At 34.0% G+C, this 21,275-nt stretch overlaps 2 protein-coding genes across 2 annotated transcripts; both read left to right on the plus strand.

Moving 5' to 3' along the window:
* The first annotated feature begins 14,864 nt into the window (after positions 1-14,864).
* LOC131873988 (receptor-like protein 35) lies at positions 14,865-16,037 on the plus strand. Its single transcript, XM_059217184.1, has one exon. It carries the CDS (start codon positions 14,865-14,867, stop codon positions 16,035-16,037), a length of 1,173 nt encoding a protein of 390 aa, XP_059073167.1.
* A 150-nt stretch (positions 16,038-16,187) lies between these two features.
* LOC131873989 (receptor-like protein 34) lies at positions 16,188-17,444 on the plus strand. The gene has a single exon (XM_059217185.1). The coding sequence runs from the start codon at positions 16,188-16,190 to the stop codon at positions 17,442-17,444; it is 1,257 nt and encodes a 418-aa protein (XP_059073168.1).
* The last annotated feature ends 3,831 nt before the right edge of the window (positions 17,445-21,275 follow it).

Genomic DNA, 21,275 nt, shown 5'->3' on the forward strand with positions numbered 1-21,275 from the left:
CCCAGTTCATCCAATCCCAAATGATCCCCTTCCATTTCATGAAAAAAATGTCCTTTAAAATCCCATTGACATTCCACTTCCTAAGAAAGATCAAGATATCCCTTCCATCCTTTCTGATGATCCCATTAAATGTCCAGAGCAAAGCACCTTTAAAGAGGATTCCAATGATCTTCCTCCTTGTCAAGATCAAATTATTCCTTCAGATCCTCCACAAGATCCACTTGTTCCTCCATCTCCTTGTCCTAATGCTCCATATACACTCCAAGATCACATTTCTTTTGATGATCCCATTATTTTTCCCATTCCATCTCTTGAAGAGCCTGTCATTGAACCATGTCCACTACATGATCCTAATCACCCTCATGATTCTAACATGTCAGTGCAAGATGTTCATGAACCCTCAACATGCATAATGGGTTCTTCCACTTTGGTGCAATCCGATCCACTTCAAGATCTCATTATTTCTCTCCTATCATATCCACCTCATAATGGACTCGCGTCTTCTTCCCAAAGAAAAGAGTATCCTACAAGTCAAGATATTCATAAAGGCAAAGGAGTAGACCTTCATGAGAAAGAACCCCTCCATATCAAAGAAAATGTTAAGGCTCATGTCTACACAACTCACTCTCAAGACGTTGGTATCCCTCCATCAAAATCAAAACATACACCTTCCCCATCATACTTTCCATCCATCTTAGGTCCTTATATCCCTTTTTCCTCTATGCAAGGTCAGCAAAGGCACACATCCTTGAGTAAATTTCATCAATCCAAAAGAATTCCACTTCATTCCTAGCCATCCATGCATTCCTTTCCCCCTCCAAGCAATTTGGATGCCAAGCATAAAAGTCATAAGTCTAGAAATCCACATGTATTCAAGGATCAACATGTCCAATATAATCGACATGTCAAAACAAAGAACAATTTGATCTATAAAGAAAAAGAAATATCCAAAAGGCCACAAAGGCCCATTGAGCAACATAAAGCAAAGTCAAAATATATATGGGTTCCTAAATCCCTTGTGCAAGCAATGCACTCCAAGGAACCACAAAAGCATGAAAAATAAAAAACCATGTGGATCCCTAAGCGGCTCCTTGAAGCACAAAAGCCTAAAGAAAAATCCAACTTGGCATCCAAAATTGCTGTTCCTCCATCACCTCCTTCCATTTTGGGCCCTTATGTCCCAAAATCCATAGCCTTTCCTTCGTCAAAATCTCAATATCCAAAATACATTTTTCCTCCATCAATCCATCACCCCTCAAGGTGTGTGCCAATGTTGATCTTGCCAACATTTTTGTCCACTGAAGCCCAATTCTTCCAACACCCTATCCATTATCCAATGCATATTTTCCATCCTTCGATCCCTTTGATCCAATCCTTTACATAAATCATTGCCTTAATTTCATCTCTTTTTCCATGTCCTTATCCTACCAACGTCTTTGAGCATACTTTTAAAGGTCATGGTCCATTTTTTTTCAAGGCTACTATCCAAAAAAAAAGACGCTTGAGTCCTTCTTCCATCCCCTATCATGTGTCCATCTTCTATTGAAAAAGTCAAAATACAAAAAAAAGTGAAAAAAAATAAGTAAAGCAAAAATAATTCATCCACTGGTGAAAACCTGGCAAACAGGCGCCTTGGGCAAGTACCGTGATGAAAACCTGGCAAACAAGCATCATGCGTAATTTATGATCTTCTTGCACACCACACTTGGGGGCAGGTTTCCTCCTTCATATCCTATTGCCCTTCATTATCCTATCATACCATGTCATACTCCTTCATGTCCTATTACTCCTCCATTACCCTATTGTCCCTCATGTCCATTTCTTCTTTCCACCTTTGATCTTGACAAGGCTAAGGATCATCATGAGCATCATGCATCTTGTTTGCAGCTTTTAGTCCATTATAGCTTTTGGTCATTTATCCATTTTCTTATTATAACCTTTCATCCATATTCCCTAGCTTATTGCAACTTTCTGCCACTATCCCTTAGCCAATCCCGACCTTCAGTCCATGCCCCTTATCCATTCTTGGTCTTGCTTATCTTATCACTATCCATACACTCTTTCTATCCCTTGATCTTGATCTGACATAAGGATGTGAAATGCAAAACATATTTTTCAAAAACCTCTTGACATGTCCCTCATGCCATGTCACTGCTTTACATTGTCATATCCAGTCTCTTGTCCCATCACGCAATAGCCCTTGAAAATTGCATCCGTATTGTCTCCATGATAACAGGCCTTTGTCTTCCCTCTATCCACCATCATTTCAGCAAGCCTATTTATTCACCTGTCATATTCCTTGCCTTGCTAGACATTGGGGGCAAAATCATAAAAAAATGAAAAATGTCCTGAAATAATCCCTAAAAAGTCAAATAAAGTCCTGAAAAAATGAACACAAAAAAAAACATTATAAAACTTGAAAAACAAAACAAAAACAATATCCCCTTTATGCATCAAAAGATTGTTGAGCATACCTCCAATGACATGCAATCACACATTGTGCTTTAACTCAAATCACGCGTTAACAGATGAACATTTTTGATCAAATTAGACATTCAAACTGATCGACATTGTCATATCAATCAATCAACATCAAAATCATTTATCCTTGTTACTACTATCATGGGTCTTATACAGGGTGTGGTATACTCGAAACTAGACTGTGTCCTATCTTAAACGAGGTACCACATGTCTTGAAACTAGACAACATGATCATCCTATCAACACTTTCAACTTTTGACAATGAAGATCAAGATGTTTGTTTGACTTGTTTGAATTTGTGCATCTTATCTTTTTATTGATTTATCTTCGATCATGTTCCTATGTTGCTCAATGATGTCACTGAGTGATTTACAGTGACCGGGATGGTTCATGGTCCCTTTTATTTCTTTTTGTTGTGATTGTTGTTTGTTTGTGATGTGTTTGTCTTTTGCAAAAAGGGTTGCATTTCAGCTCTGGCCTTCAATGCCATGATGCTACGCATCCATTTTGCTACATTAAAATAAAGGTTCTCATCTACAAAGTGCATTACTGAAAGCAAGTTTTTCTTCGTCTCTAACTGTCCTCTATCTCATTTCTTCTTACTAACACTTCTTCTGTCCGTTCGGATAGTCAGTCTGGTCTAGTGCTCCGATCTCCACACACATATGCTGCATCCTGCATTCATTGGTTAGTACATTTGCATTACATCAAGTATCGTATCAAGCATTTTATCCATTTCATATTATAAATGCATCAAAAATACATAAAAATATATCCATACATGTTCATAAATAGTGCATAAGTCATCCATACATGAAAATAACATAAGTCATAACATATTGCATCCCATCATATCGATGCATATCATATCACATATCACAATAATATCAGAGTACAAAATTGGACTGTCTGTCCTAAGTATGGCCTGCAGGCTGACTACATAATGTCAAACTACATAATATATCCCAAGTCCCGCTAGGATATCTCTGTCCGTGCTCCTGAGTCTATGTCGTAGCATGAAACAGTCTGGTTGGTTCTCCCGCGTGATCAATGGATACTGTCGACTCTGCATCACAATTGGGGCACATTTTGTCAGTATTAGGGTTTGTTCCTACGGGCTGCATTTCCTTGTTTCATGACCAATTCAGGGTGTTCTTTATTTATTTTGCCCTATCCTACCCTTATCCCCCCTTTTCGGATCATTTGCATGCTATTTTGAACCAAAATTGAGTTACTAATGCACAACTGGGCTTGTGTACTAACTCCTGCGTCTGTGTCACATAAACTGCACCTGTGTACCTTTACACAAGCACAGGATTCACCCTACACAAGCGTAGCAGTCAGTTTCTGCATTCCCTGTGGGCCCTGCAATGTCCCGCAAGCGATCAAAATTCATGAAATTGAAAATATGGGTTTTCGAGATACATACCGCTGCTCCTGCATCATCCGATCATTTGTAAGTACGTACACATTCTCTGAGGTGATCCACCATTGGAATGTTCGCCATCTCTCTACAAGTGTCCTTGTCTAGAGCAACAAATCCTCCTCTTTGGCTAGTGCAAATGAGCATTTTTCACTCTCTTGGTCTCATTTATAGATCTTTGTCAGTGCATAGATGGACGTGCACCCTCTCCATCTTATGATTAGTCACGGTCTTTTACACCTTAAATTGCTTGTCCTTTGTGCATCCGATCTCCGATTGTCAGTCCATTCGATCCTATCATTTTTATCAATCAATTGGCCTCTCTTCTACATGTTTCCAGCCAATTCCTCGAGGGGGCATGCATATGTCATTGTCAGTTGTCTCGGGCATTTTCATTATCATTCTTTGAAACAACGCTTAAAATCGCATTGTCTCAAAGAGGGGCAAAATGTAGACACTTAAAAATGGTCAACGCTTGCGGAATCATACTTTAACATTTGCGCATTGCCTCATTTTAGGTTTTTGCATCGCATTAACATTTCTTCCATGTTGCGCACTTGGTTTTTATCATTTGTGAGTTTCGAGTCATTCTTCTACATTCTTCAATCGTCTCGCTTTCGAATTCGGTCTGGTCGACAATAACTTTTAGTCATGGTTTTGATTGATCTTATCCTGTCGCATCAATGTGCGTACTCATTTGTCATCATTTTGGACATCGTCAATCCTAATTAGGGTTTTGTCCTCTTTTCAATTTTGTCTTCTTGTGATTGATTTTGTCATCGATCGTGGTCATTTTTTAGTCTTGTCATTTTGCAATTTATTTTGTCCTCGATCCTTATCCTCTTGTCAATTTTGTCATCTTGCGATCAATTTATCATCAATCGTCATTGTCTTCTCAATCATGTCAATTTGGATCAATTAGTCATTGTTCCTCGTCAATTGGGGCATTTGTCAATCAAATCATTTATCAATTCAAAATCATGATCAAATCAAATCGACATTAATTATCTTTTGTCAAGACCTAATTGTCATCCTTGCATTTCTAATTCATCTTCTAAGGTTTTATGATTTATTCATTTGACCTAATTTGTCATTTCTTCCTCTAGGTTAAATAATTTATTTATTTATCCTAAGTCTTCTTGTTACAATTAAATATTCATTTAATTGGCTAATATATTCCTCTTTTTGGTGAATTAATTAATAAATGACAAATTATTAATTAATTTACCTAATTTTCTAATTTTCCATCATTTCTAATTTTCTAATTTTCTAATTTTCATCATTTCTAATTCCTAATTTCCACCTATTTTCTAATTTGTCAAATTTAATTTCCACCTAATTAAATTGTCTCTAGTTCTCCCTATTTTTGTGCTTCGGTGGAAGCATGAATTTCTCATGCGTCATACTCTTGGCATAGCAAGATGTCATAAGGTTCTAGTTCTCTAACCTTTGCATTGGCAATATGTCATAATTCATGACATAGAAGGTGTCATAACCTTCTTCTTTTCACTCAATTGTGCCATTTTTGAAATCAATTGCTTCTAATATCCATTTCATGCTAATTTGATCTTTTCTCCAATTTGTCTATAAATTGGATGATTTTTCTTCAATCAAGGGTAATCACTTTGTCGAAGTAATCAGATTATCAAATTTCTAATCACTTTGTCAAATCAATCACACTTCGAGTACTCCTACGCCACTATCTACTTGCTTTCATCTCATGTGTATGCATTTGAAGGTGAGATCCACAAACAAAGGCTATTTGGAGAAGAAAGAAGGACAATGGAGCCGCATGAAGGAAGCATTCAGATCTACATTTGGTTTGCTTTGTTTTCAATATTGAATGTTTTGCTTTCATGTCTTTATTGAGTGTGTGTAGGATTGATCATTGCATTTGAGCTTTTGTGATTGAGCTAGATTAGTATTTTGATTTGCGTGTGATGATTTCCAGATTCCTAGCTACAGAGACATTTGCACCAATAGCTAGAATTTAAGTTGTTAGAATATTTATTGCCTATATAGCATACAAGAACTATAAGGTCTATCAAATGGATGTTAAATATGCATTTTTCAATGGTGAATTTGAGGAAGAAGTGTACATTGAGCAACCTGATGGATTTTGACTGACAGATGACAAAGATATGGTTTGCAGGTTAAGGAAAGCATTATATGGATTGAAAAAAGCTCCTAGAGCTTGGTATGCAAGGTTGGATAAATATCTTTTGAAGCTTGGTTTTGCCAAAGGTAGTGCTAAAAATAATTTATATTACAAGATCACTAATGATGATATTTAGATTATTGAAGTATTTGTTGATGATATCATTTTTGGAGGTGAAGATAAATTGTGCATGGAATTCTCTAATAATATGAAGAATGAATTTGAAATGTCTATGACTGGCGAGATGAGATTTTTCTTAGGTTTGCAGATTACTCAAATTGACAAAGGCATTTTTATTTGTCAAACTAAGTATCTAAGGGAATTGTTGAAGAAGTTTGGTATGCATAATTCCAAACCGGTAAGTACTCCTATGGTGACAAGTGAGAAATTATCTATCAAAGACACATCTGCATTGGTAAATTCAACAAGGTATAAGTCTATGATTGGTGGCTTGTTATATCTAACTCAAACTAGACTAGATATTATGAATGCAGTAAGTATTGTTTCAAGATATCAAAGTAATCCTAAAGAAAATCATGAATGTGCACTAAAGAGGATATTCTAATATTTGCAAGGAACAATAGAATATGGCTTATGGTATTCTAGAGATGATAACTTCACTTTATGTGCATATACAAATGTAGATTGGGTAGGAGATACTGATGATAGGAAGAGCACTTCTAGTGGATCTTTCTTTCTTGGAAAGAAATTGGTTTCATGGATTAGAAAAAAATAGTCATGCATTTCTTTATTTACTGCAGAAGCTAAATATGTTGTAGCAACAACTAATTGCACTCAAGTCTTGTGGATGAAGCAAATGTTGAAGAATACCAAGGTAAATTGCAGTGAACTGGTAGTTATCTATTGTGATAACTCTGCAGCTATTGAGATATCTAAGAATCTGGTATTTCACTCTAAGACTAAGCACATTTCAATAAAATATAACTTTCTAAAGGAAAAGGTAGAAGAAAAGGAAGTCAAATTGGTTTATGTGAACACTAAAGAGTAGATTGTAGATATATTCACTAAACTGCTATCTAAGGAATCATTTGAATATTTGAGAGACAGGTTAGGGGTATGTACCCCTCCAAAAGAAACATAATTGATGGAGCAGAGCATCAGTCTGGTATGCATCATCAGTGTTATCCTTTTCTTTGGATTGATGTAGTGGTGCTACTACTCAGGGGGAGTAGTCAACTTTGAGATTCACATGATTTTGATATCTATGTCATATCTTTGGCATTGATGTCAAAGGGGGAGAGTTATATGTGAAAAATAATGTCTTAATATGACATATGGGAGAGAGATTTAGATTGGATTGCACTCCTTAGGGGGAGTTGGTGGGATTTTTCAGTTTTTAATTGTTATATCTTCTATGAGAAATTTTTGGCATTTCTTGGGATTTACATGTTTTCTATTTCACATCTAGTGTTGCCATCAATGCCAAAGGGGTAGATTGTTGGAAATATGAAGGAAATTATTATGTGTTGCATTGATGTTTTGTCATTGATGTCAACACTAGCTGTTATGATTGGTTACCGACAGACAAATTTTGGTTATCGGTAGAAGAACTAGTGTTATCGACAGAAGGGACTTTCAGTTGGATACTACCAACATGTTTGGATCAATGGAATATGTTTGGTTTGATGTTTTTGGAGTATGTTTTGGTCAGTTGGTATTGACTTGATGATAGGATGCTATCATACACTCTAGTAAGCCTATACTGGTAAAGGTTTAAGGTTTTACTGACAAATACTTTACTGAGAATCTTTGATAGGATGCATAAGTGGTGTTGGTGCAGCTTCTAGATGGAATTTAGGATGTAGAAAGTGATCTTTGTTCATGCCTCGACTGATTGGAGATATCACTTTGGCATGGTGAATCTATTTCGGTCCACTTTATGGACCGGTATCATGTTACGTGTTCCCTACACGTTACTGGGATGATTTATGGATTGGTTAATGTTGTTTTTGTCTAAAGTTGACATGGAATATCAGTGTAATGTGGATGTATGTAATGATCTTATTGTAATATCTTTTAGGTGGCTGACCTAATTGGTTTATACTTTAGGGTTTGTATAAATTGATGTAAGATCTCATTCTAGATCATGGTCGTGGTCATGGAATGAAATATCATATGCGAAGGAGATTTGGTCGATCATAGGTGATCGAATTGGGTTTATGTAAGAGGTCAAAGACCTCTGGTATTGAGCTTAATCGGGACTATATTCAGGCATGGTAGATTATATCATTAGCAGTTCATTCTTCTGGATTATTGTCCAATTATATTGAGGTGGTTATAGTCTCTTTGTAGTCAGTAAGACTCCTTTGTAATGAGAAGTACACTCTAGGAAATGTTCCTTCCTGCATGTGTAGGCCCCTTATTGTATCACATACTTTCTACAAAAGTATTATCTGAATATGGGTAGGCTTCCCACCATGGTTATTCCCTTTACCTAGTGTTCCATGTAAAAATTATGATGTTATGTGGTATGGTTGCATTGTTAATTCTTTGTTTCATTCATAAGTTTTATTACTTACCGGTATCTATTTTTGATATTCTGGTATTCAATGTTTATATGCTATGGTTAAAGGTTATAAAGTGGTTTGATTAATATAATCTATTGACAACTGATTCAACCCCCCCTCTTAGTTGTCCACCGGTTATTCTAACACTGCCAACATGGCTATCTTTGCTGAACAAATGATCAACTAGAGAGGTGAGTTGGATCTTCCTCATGAGGCTCGTGCCATCCTCATTTATGATAGAGTGCATGGAAAAGATGGAGTGATAAGTGATGATTACAACGTACTTATCAATAAAATTTACCATAATGAGTTGGAAAGAGCGGCACTCGAAGGTTGAGCTAGCATTTAATGTAGACAGGACTTCGCACGCTTTCTGGGTGCCCATTTCTATTTCGAGAGTTTCTGTGCTATGCACTTTGGTGTTTGTTTTTTCCCTATTATGCACTATGAAGGGATGAAGAAATTCTGTTGTTGACGCTATGGGAGGCAACAAGAAAATGATTGAGTCTCTTCCCTATGATGAATGGAAGAAGAAGCTAAAAGCATGGGCTATTTTGGAGACTACTAAGATGATAGGGTATATGGAAAGAATCCTAGGTAAAAACTCTACCATTACCAGATTATTCAAAAAACATTGGAAGAAGGGCAAAATAACCATAGGTGGAAGAAAGGTGGAAATTGATGAAGGGATGATTGCTAAAGTCACTGGGTTGCCAATGGAGGGCAGCAATTTCTACAGGGACAGAAAGCTCACTGAGGTAGTTATCAAGCAATTCTCAAAGGAAGAATTTGAGAAAGCCAAATTTGTGAAATCCAACAAGACCTACTACTCGCCGAAGGTGATTAAAAAGGTATGGAGATGGGTTCTGTTTGCTATGATGCCATATGTCACTCTTGATGTTAGATATTCTCATGTTTATGGATATCATTTTGTGCTTTTGAATCACTTATGACATAAAGATTTGGTGTCTATTCCCTTCTACCTGTTTAGCTCCTTAAATAGAAGCATAAAGGATTTTAGGGATAACCCGGATAGCAACCCTCCCATGCATGAAGGGTTAATGTTTCTCTTATACAACCATGTCAAGGCCTCCTTTGTGCAACATTCTATCATTGAGATTTCAAAATTGGAAGTTGAGTCTGAAAACTTAGATTATAGTGAAGATGAGGGGTGTCATATAGAGTTGGAAGACTATTTCAATAGGGTACCCTCGCTAAAGGTATTGGTAAGGTGAAGGATAAATATATGGCATATGGGTTGGACAAAAAGACAGCTAGAAAAGGGATTAAAATAAATAGGAGTAAGGTACAAGAGGAGGACAATTGGTTTGAAGAGGATGATAAGGATGATGAGGGGATGGAGACTGAAAGTGAATATGCTACCCCTCCACCCAAGAAGAAAACTAAGTGGAGTCCTTTCATTACTGGTATGAGCCCAGAGAAGGAGAACGATACCTCTAAGATCCACTCTGCTCCTCAGGACCCTAATGAACTGACTTGTGATGTTGAGAAAGAAGGGAAGATGGTGATGGAAAGTGAGACTCTACCTTCCAATGACAAAGCTTACTGCTGCTAATGTGGAGACCTTGGAAAATATTGTTGTATTTCCATAGTTCAACAAAGGTAGCAATGATTCTCCTATGACCATGCTTCACCACACAAAATGGGATGATGGAGTTTTACAAGGTTATTGAATAGTTATATTTGGAGATGGATAGATTGAATACCAAATAGGAAGAATCTTCTAGGAAAGTGGATACTTTAGAAGCTATTGGGATAGGTAATCTCAGTTCCCTGCCTAATTACCTGAATGAATTAACAAAATCCATCAGCAATGCAAAGGCTATCACTGGAGCATATGGCTCTCAATTCAAGGTTGTGGAAGCTAGGTTCAATGATTTGGAGAAGTCGATTCTCAGCCATGAGAATACCTTGAAGAAAATTGGAGAACAAAGCCAAAAAATTACGAAAGCCTCTATTGATAGCTTCAGGGTAATGATTAGCAAACTGGAACAAATCCAACAGGAAAAGAACACAATAGATATTACTGAGGATAAGGTTCCAACCCTTGAGGGTGGGGCTATTGGACATGGGAAAAGAACCCGAGCAAGTACAAGGAAGATGGCTCAACAAGCCAAGAGGTTGGAGGATCTGAAGAGTGATGGTGCCTCTATGGTCCAACCAGAGCAAGAAGCTATGGAGCTTCTCAAAATCATTTCTTAGGTCATTTTCTTTTTTTTGGGTTGTCCCTTAGGTGGTTTTGTGTTGTCACTCTGTTTCATTTGGTGCTCTTGCTAGAATTTTGTCTTTGCCAATTGTTTCCCTTTTGTGTTTTGTTCTATCTAGACGGGCTTTCAATGTTTTATCTATTTTACAAATTTTTGTAAAAGGTTTCGGGAGCTCTTCAAAACCTACTTTTCAAATTTATTGAGAAATATATACTTATAAAAAATAGTAAAAAAAAAATTACTAAATAAAGTGTGGTGCCTAGTGTAAAGTTTCAATTTCAACATTTTATCAACAACTAAAATATAGTGTTTACTTTATAAAAAACTATGTTCAAATAATATTTTATTTATTTTTTAAATTACAAACATAAAATACTAAAAATAATATACATTTTATTAGGTTACATTATTTAAAAATTCAAAACATATATTTCACTTTCTATTGATCCAATTTAAAATGTTTAATCAAAATTGGTCATTTCCTTTATAAAAGTGTGACACAACTTTGTACTTTTACTCATCTATATTTTTGATTTGATCTTATTTTGGGTGCCAACTACATATAATCAATGACAACCATATAACTATCATCATTTATATTTTTAGTTAATTTAGATGAAAATCATATAAAATTAGATAGAAACTTAAATTAATAAAAAAATATTTTTTTGAATTGTACAATATTGTTATTTTCTATCTTATAAAATCAATTGTAAAATATGTTTATGTAACCATTCAATCATTTAATGATCATGCATTTCTCTTTTTATTTCTTTTAATTTCAAAAAGATTAAAATTATTAGTGCAACTTTGAAATTTTTTATATTTTTTACAGGATTTTTTGAAGAAGGGTTGTTACAAAATTACATTACAATAGTCATTAGAATAATAAAATTAAATAAAAAATATTAAAGACACCATTACAAATATATATAAACTAATATATAAAAAAAAAAAAAGACAAGAGAATGCCCACGTTCAAACCAATCTTAATTTACTAAGCAAAAATTGATGTCCATCATAGAATATTAGGATTGACTACTAAAACAATATATTTTTGTCCAAGATTTTGCAAGTTTACAAACAATTGATGGTTAAAACATTTAGAAAAGATTGAAAATGATAGATTATATTTTTAAAAAATTATGATTATCTAATTTTATCGACATTCCAAAGACTTTAAAAAATAATCTCTTTATATTTCATACATACCAACAATAATTCAAAAATTATGATTTTAACAAAGTTTAATACATCTCCACAATGTTAAGACTTTTTCAGGATCTGGATTGTGAAGAAATGAGCTCTATTTATAGGTAAAATGGAGCAATGGAGGGTTGAGATTGAACAATCTCAACAAGGGTCAGGATTGAAGGGCTTAAGATCCATGTGAGGACTTTCAATCCAATCCCAGGATGACAAATGTCAACAAGAGATGGGTTGAGAGGAGAGGGAATAAGCATTAAATGCTTGACATGACTTAAGGGTTAACTTGGGAGGTAAGGTTAATGTTAAGTTGAAAGAATAAATCCATTATCCAATAAATAATGTCTCTATCCAATGGAAAACTCTTGTGCAAGAGTTAGTGAGGATAACCATGGTGAAAGCAATAAATGCTTGAAGAGACCCATGGGTTAAATGAGGGTTGAGTTAGAGGTAAAGTCTCTAACCATGGGAGCAAGTGGATTTAACCATAAATGGTTATGTAAGAGCCATTAATGGTCATGTAAGAGCCATTAGTGGTTTGGAAGACTTTAAAGGTTAGCTTGTTGAACACATAAAGCTTTAAATGCTTTTCAAAGACTTTGGAGTCTTTGAGAAGTGACTCCAAGTTGTTTAGGAATGTGACAATATTTAGGGGATGGATTAGGCTAATTAGGAATGATTAGAAAGTGGTTAGAAGGGTCTAGAAGGGGATTTAGGATTGCAAGTGGATTTGGTGGGTAAGGGAAAATAGGATTAAAATTAAAATAAAATTAATTTATTTCAACTTGTAGTTGCAGCTTGCATTTGTAGGAGAATGCAAGGGGAAAGGGGAAAGGGGAAAGGGGAAAGGGATTTAATGATTTAAATAAATGTTTTATTTATTTATTTAAAAGAGGAAAGGGGATTTAATTAAATAAATAGAATTTATTCATTTAATTGATTGTGAATTTGTTTTAATGAATTAATTAAAATAAATTAAATAATTTATTTAATTAATAGGAGAATGATTGAAGATGAATTAATTAAATGTTAATTTAATTAACTCTTGGCTAGTGGATTTATTAATCAAATAAATAGTAAATATTCATTTAATTAGATGGACAGATTTATGTGACTACAATTATAAATGTGGTAAGAGAGATTACACTTATGTCACATATGGACAAGTAATATCCAAGATAAAAAGAGGGAATTGTATCTAATCTAGTAGTATCTCAAGATTTTTAGAATCAAAAACCTTGTTAGAACAATAGTCTCGCCTATAATCCTAGGTAGGAACAAATAGTACCAATCAATATGATTTGATATGAAACTTTATTTAAAAAAAATAAATTTTGTAGATATTAGTTATCTTAATGAATTTAAACACTTTAAACTTTTAAAAATATAGACATTATAAATTTGTATGTGTGATTTTGCTAAAAGATATTAAATTAATAAAAATATAACTTTCTTAAATTATAGTTTTCTTATTTTCTACTTTAAAATAGTAATTGTAAAATATATTATATCTAACCATTAATCAACACAGTTATTGATGTGGTTTTGAAAATTCTCAATTAATAATCATGCACTTGTATTTTATTTCTTACATTTAAAACGATTAGAACTATTAATGTGGATTTGAAAATTCTAGTTTGCTCTAAACTATATTTGAAAAGGTTGTTAAAAATCTAAATCAATAATTTCAAAAGAAAGAATTGTTAAAAATTGAATTGTTGTTAGAAATTTATATCAATAATAGGAAAATTTTCAAAAAAAACTATAAAAAATCTAAATCAATTATTATCAATTCTTTTATAATTTAATCTTCATTTCATTCTCAAATCTAACTTATGTCAATTTATAATTACAATTATAATGTTTTTAAAAAATATAAAATAAAATAAACATTATCATAAATATACAAAATTCACAAGTCAATGTGAAAACATGAAAATATAAAAACGAGAACATTGACAAAATTGCATGTACTATAGTTGTGATTATCTTAATTTTCCACACGGATTTGAAAGTTGGATACAAACAAAACTTTGAAAATAATTAAGAAAATGATTAAGAAAGGGGCCTACAATTCATGTTCATGCACTAATCTTACCCCAATCTCCGTGTAATTTCTCCAAACAAAAATGTCAAAATTAGAGCAGTTTCCTCGGAGAAGAAGAGGCGTGACTGCAAAGACTTTGACAATTATCATTTGAATACAACACTTCCACCACATCTTCCACACGCTCGAGACTTTGAAAATTATAATTGCACGTCTTCCACGCGTTCAAGAATAAAAATTGTATGAAGCCAAACTTACGGTTCTTATAAATACTCATATAATTTCACCCATTTCCATGCAATGCAAGTAACCATTAATATTCATACCCTCTCTCAACATGGGTAAACCAATGTTTTGGGTGGTCCTCTTCCTAGCCATGCTCGCCTCTCCTTGCTCCTGCTCCTCCTCCTTTTGGGGAGGATGCCCTCCTCATGAATTATCTACCCTCAACCTCTTCAAACAACACCTGCTCGATCCATATCATCACTTGGAATCATGGAAGGGGTTATACTGCCGCTCTTGGAAGGGAATCACCTGCCACAGCCTCACTGGTCACGTGACTCGTGTGGATCTTAGAAACTTTGGTAATCCCTCGTCAGTAGTAGTGAGGAATTCAAGCAGCCAAATATTCCTTGCTTTATTCCAACTATAGCATTTGGAGTACCTCGACCTCACTAGGATTGACTTGTCCCCTCTTTCCATCCCTTCACACCTTTCGAGCCTCAGCACATTGACACATTTGAGCTTGAGAGGTTGTGGGCTTACTGGCCGAATACCAAGTGAGATTGGGAATATGTCTCGCTTGACATTTCTAGACATCTCCTACAATTATGATTTGGAGACAAGGCAGTCGAGCTCGTGGATACGAAATTTGCGAGGGTTGGAGCACCTTCGACTAGCAGAAGTGAATCTGACAAGAGATGTGGTAGAGAGTGTTGTTTCTCTTCCCAATCTTACATCACTTGTCATGTCTGATATGCCAGGTACACCTCTCTCTCCTCTTGGAAACCTCACCTCACTCTCCCATCTTGAGCTTTTTGGTACTTACTTCACTCAGCAGTCATTTCCCATTTGGATTTCTAACCTTACATCTTTGGTTTCCCTCTACCTCACTAAGTACAATATCTCCAGTTCCATGCCTTCTGCTGTTTTAAGCCTTCCACACTTGAGGAACCTTGAGTTGTTTGGAAACCCTAGTCTCAAAGTCAACCTCTCTTCCATTGTGCAACATGCTTCCCAGCTCAGTAGCCTTTCTATTGTACATTCAGACGTGGGAAGAATGATTCCAAATTCTACTGGAAATATGTCCTCATTAACTACCTCAGCTCTTTATGATAACAATATTCAAGGTAGACTTCTAGATTCTATGGGGAATATGTCCTTGCTGACCACCTTAGCTCTTTCTGATAACAATATTGAAGGCAGTCTTCCAGATTCTATGGGAAATATGTTCTCATTGACCAGCTTGGATCTTTCTTATAACGCTATTCAAGGCAATCTTCCAAATTTTATTGGAAATCTCTCACAACTTGAATATTTGCGTCTTTCCAGAAATTCACTAAGAGGCAACATTCCATTGAGCTCTTTAGGTGGGCTACCAAAGCTTTCATATCTTTCTATTGGTTCAAACCAATTAAATGGAAGCTTACCATCTACTTTTGGTAATCTCTCATCTTTGATCAAGCTTGATGTTTCAAATAATTCTTTAAGTGGCACATTCTTACTCTCTCAATTAGAAAATTTCACAAAGATTCGTGACTTGAGTCTTTCTGATAATTTCTTGAGAGTGAAAGTTGAAGACTTTTGGATCCCAAAATTTCAACTTCAAGCTTTGTATTTGAGTTCTTGTAATATGGATGGTGATTTCCCATCTTTCCTATCCACTCAATACAACATAGATGAGCTTGACTTATCCAACAATTCTCTTGGTGGAAATATTCCAGATTGGTTGTGGGGCCTTACATAATTCTACACTCTCAATCTCTCATTCAATCAATTTGAAGGAAAGCTTTTGTTATCAAAGTTCAGTAAGTTGAGTGTTCTTGATGTTGACTTGCATAGAAACAAGTTACAAGGAAATGTTTTAGTTCCTCATCCTGATGTAGAATTCTTGGACATGTCTGAGAATCAATTTGATGGTATCCTTTCAGAAAACATTGATGAATATGGCCAAAGTCAGCTCAATTATTTGTCACTTGCAAATAATAATATAAGTGGTGTCTTTCCACATTCTATTTGTGAAGGAAATCACTTGGAGGTTCTAGATGTGTCAAATAACAAGCTCACAGGTAATATTTTTGCAAGTTTTGGGAATTGCTCAACAACACTCAAAGTGTTAAATCTAGAAAATAATAATCTGGAAGGTAAGATTAGGAGAATGGTTTGTCTTCACAAATTGAAATTAGGAGGTAACAAGCTACAAGGGACAATTCCATCATCACTTCGAAATTGTACTTCTTTGGAGATTCTAGATTTGGGATATAATAACATGGAGGGAACCATCCCAAATTGGATTGAGAATTTAATTGGTCTTCGAATTTTGGTGTTGAGATCTAATAAATTCAAAGGTGGAATACCCTTAGAGTTGACAAAATTAGAAAATCTTCAAGTCTTGATTTTGTCAAATAACAATCTATCTAGAGCTATTCCAAGTAGCTTAAGAAACTTGAGAGCAATGGCAAATCAAACACAAAGTGCAAAAGTCCTTGAGTTCTTAAACTCAAGCTCAATGCCTTATTTAGATAAAATTGAAATAAACAACAAAGGGCTATTTCTAGAATATGTGAAATCTTTGGCATTGGTCCGATGTCTTGATCTCTCAAACAACAACTTCTCAGGTGATATTCCTCAAGAAATTGGATTCCTCATTGGTCTAAGGATTCTCAATTTGACAATGAATCATCTCCATGGAAAAATTCCTACTTCTTTTGGAAATCTTGTGCAGTTGGAGTCACTTGATCTTTCAGATAACAATCTTATTGGAAATATCCCTAATGAACTACAATCTCTCACATTTTTAAGTTACTTGAACATATCTTGTAATAATTTTTCAGGTAGAATACCACAAGGAGCTCAATGGTTAACATTTGATGAGAGATCATTTTCAAACAATGCAAACCTTTGTGGACTTCAGATCAAAATAAATTGTTCACCTTCTCCTCCTTCAAATCAAATTTATGATGAAGATGTGAGTGAGCATGAGTGGGAGGAACATGTGTGGTGGGAGGTGGGAATTGGATTGAGCTTTGGATTTGGGTTTTCAATTGTTATTGGAGTATTATGTTTCAACAAAAAATCTAGAAAAAGATGTTTCAAAGTTATGGATGACATTATTGTCATTCTTGATCAATCTACTCAAAAAAATATCTTTTAATAATTATTTTAATACCCCTCTCTCTTCCACTTCCCCTTCTCTTTTACCTAAAATATTTCCTCTATGAAGGTTGTGTAGTGGATGTATGTGTACTTTCTTCTTTTGTTATTTTTTGTGGAAAACATTAATTTAAATATTAGATTAAGTAGTGTCTCAATCTATAAGATGACGTAAAATTAATATTGAAACTAAATTCAATTGTTTATTAGTTCCTATCAAGGTGGGATACTATTGCTTCCATCAATCTAATTTTTTAGTTAGTTCAACCAATCAGAGCAAAGAATTAAAATTTTTGAACAAAAAATTCATAGTGCAACTCTTATTTTTATTTTAAATAATTTGTTTCTCATATTTTTCTTTTATCTTATTAGTTAGAGTAAGTGAAAAATTCAAATTTTCTCAGAAAAAATAAAAAATTTAATGCATTTAATTCATTAATGATATGATTAATATGTATTTGAGTAATAGTTATTTATGAATATGCAAATATGATATTGTTTTTGTTTTACATATTAATTCAAATTTATTTTAAAATAACATTTATCGTATTTTTACTTTGTCATTTATTTTTATTAAAATTTATTCTTAATTAAAGTGTATTTTTTACTAAATTTTAATTAAAAGTTTTATTTTTTAAATTTTATTTAAATGTCATTCTTAGTTTAAAAGTAAAAGAAAACAAAGATAAATGTAAATAAGTATAATGAATTTAATATTAAAATAGATAGGTTAAAAATTCATAAATAGGGGAAAAATATATTAGTTGATATTTACATTTTGAGGCATGTGAAGAATTAGTTTGCAACTCAATAAGTGATTATTTGTTGAGGAAAATAAGCCAAGTTGATCTTTCCTCCTTTATTGAGAAGTTGTGATAATGCAAATCTTTGTTCAAAAGCATGAGTTTTTAGAGACTCTTTGTCAAACTCAATTCCACAACTGCATGAATAATTCTGGAATTGGCGTAGGAATGTGCGATGTTTCAACAAAAGTTTGCAGTTTATGTGGAGAAACATCCTTTTCCTTAAGATATTATTTTGACTTGGCTCTTTCCTCTTTAAATCTATTTTTTGACAAAGATTATTCTTCTTTAAGTGTCGAGGAGTGGTCATATGAGTGATCAAAGTTTCAGTTTTAACTAGGTTGAATTGAGAATAATATACCTTGTTTTGACACCCAAGCTTACTAAGTCAAATAGAGGGTTTAATATTCCCCTATTGATATGACTAATTGCGTCAAATGATGTAATGAAGTTCCTTGATGGAGGATGATTTGTCCTGATATTGGAAACTAGATTGATTTGACTAACTTGGATAACTAGCTAAGTATTTGATGTTGATATTGGTTGAAGTTGTGAAACTTAGATCACTAGTTGGTATCCTCTGATTTTGTTTAAAGAAACCCTATCTATGACAATTGAATCTGAGAGAAGACCTAACATGGTATCCAAAGATGGTTTCAATTTTATGAAAAAGTTGATAATCTACTCTTTGTCTGAGACAATTTTTGTTAAGGATGCGCTAAAACAAATGGAGTACACACTAAAATAATTATCAAATGTGCTACTCTGATCTTCTCATGTGCTAATTTGTTTGGAAAATGCGCTACTTGGTATTTTCTGACTATTGATATTTTTAATTTTTTTTTTAGAACTACTTGCTATTGGATGCACTAAATGTGCTAATGTTTACTTCCTAAGCTCTATTAAATGATTAACATGTACTACAATGTTGTTTCAAAGTGATGTGCTAAGATACTTTGAGTTTGAAATATTTTGACACTTGACTTGTGTTTTTGTAAAAAAAATATTTTCTCAGTGGATGATCTTCTGAATATTATTTGAAAACATAGTAGCAAGTAATAAGACAATTTGTCTAGTCTAAATAATAAGTGTACGTTCAATAGGATATTTTCAAATCCTTGTTTGTTTCCACTAGTTTGAACAAGAAAAAAACATCAAGTCAACTCTCTAATCTCAAGGATCATCAATAATACCATAGCTCACACTTGATACTCCTTCAGCTCAAATATCCCTATCAAACCCTAAGGTGCGCCTATGTTTTTTTCCTTTTAATAGAAGTTGAAGAAAAGAGAATTGGTTCTCAATTGGATCATTTTCTTGGGAGATGTATGGTGAGTGTCTTCGGTGTGGATTCTTCCCCACCCTTGCACTATGATATTAGAAATGTTTGGATAACTGACTTGGTGAGACTTCTACTCTTAAAGATCTTAATAAGGCTTTTGTTTGGTCTTCAATGATAAACTCCCTCGGGTTGCTTCCCAACCTTTAGAACAAATGATTTATGTATCTCAAGGATAATAGGGGAAGTATCAGAGCCAAGTTGCAAACACTGGGATCTTTGGTTTCGTGTGTGCCCTTAGTTGGCGTGAGGTGTATCGACCTTATGTTGTATGCTTGTCCTCCTTTTTGTATGTGTGTGATTGAGCAGACCTTAACGTGTGTATAATGGGTGTGTTTACACCTTGTTTTCACCTTCTTGATGTTGGTGTCTTTGAGTGATTATATGTGCTTTGTTTTCTTATTGATGTCTTGGTCTACGATTACTCTTATTCGGAAAGAGAGTCGTATGTACCTTCCTTATTGATTGTTGCACTCTTTAGAATAATCCATTTGGGCTGGTTAGTGCTCTCTTGAATCTGAAAGTACAAAGTGTGCTTGTTTAAGATTATGATCTAGCTTAGTGTTGTCCACTTGAAGGACTAGTGTGGTAGATATGGAATGCTTATTATGTAGCAAATTGAATGATTATCATCCTTCCTCTCTCTCTCTAGAAATTAAAAAGATTGTTATATATGTAATTATCTTCTATGTGAAATCTCTTATTGCAAGAGAAAGGTTGTGACTTATTGAACCCTTTTGTGAGCCTTATGACACTTCTGGGTTTTAGATAATAAAGGGGCTATGGGTTTGAACATTCATATTGGTTATTGGGAGAAAACTATATATTTACATTTAAGAATTCTCCATGTGTATTGTAGGAGTAACATAATTTAATTCTATCTTAAGTAATGTGCATTAATATGCGAATAGTTGTTATGTGAAACAACTTTGTTTGTAAAAGAAGTATAAAAAGGGAACATGTTATACTAGCTTCGAGAGTGTATTAATGTGTTCCATGAAATATTGTTTTATGTGTATCATTAAACCAATTTGATTGAGGACCTATTTTACAATGCTCCATTGAACTACTTTTGGATATATGTAATTGCCTTATTATGTGTAGAAAGTGTGAATGAAAAGCTTATTTGATGTGTATGCATTAATATGTATTATTTGGTTGATAGCTCCTCATTTACCTTCTAATTGCATTTTGGTTTTCAATGATAGGATGCAGATTATGATATGTTTTTGTATTGAATTAAGTGTAGTGAGTGTTCGCAAGAGGTCTTGTATTATCGAAAGATTGTCTATCTTGATTTCTTGTTTGGAAAACTAGAACATCCTGTTGCAACCATAATAATTGGAAATGTAAGGTTAGGTTGATTGATACTCTTCTAAAACGGTAGTGAAATGATAACCGTACCATTAAAATGATAGACTTATAGTGAGAAATTTTAGCATGTAGTGTGATTTTGTTGATCTTGTGTCTATGTAGGAAATAGTTTGGTTATCAAACTCTTTTTCCCTTCTCCTTGCCTGCATTATAAGATTTTTAGAAATGCTACTTAGAATGCATTGATACTCTTCTAAAACGGTAGTGAAATGATAACCATACCATTAAAATGATAGACTTATAGTGATTTTGTTGATCTTATGTCTATGTAGGAAATAGTTTGGTTATCAAACTCTTTTTCCCTTCTCCTTGCCTG

Source organism: Cryptomeria japonica, chromosome 3 (assembly GCF_030272615.1).
Source record: "Cryptomeria japonica chromosome 3, Sugi_1.0, whole genome shotgun sequence".
Classification (NCBI taxonomy): domain Eukaryota; kingdom Viridiplantae; phylum Streptophyta; class Pinopsida; order Cupressales; family Cupressaceae; genus Cryptomeria; species Cryptomeria japonica.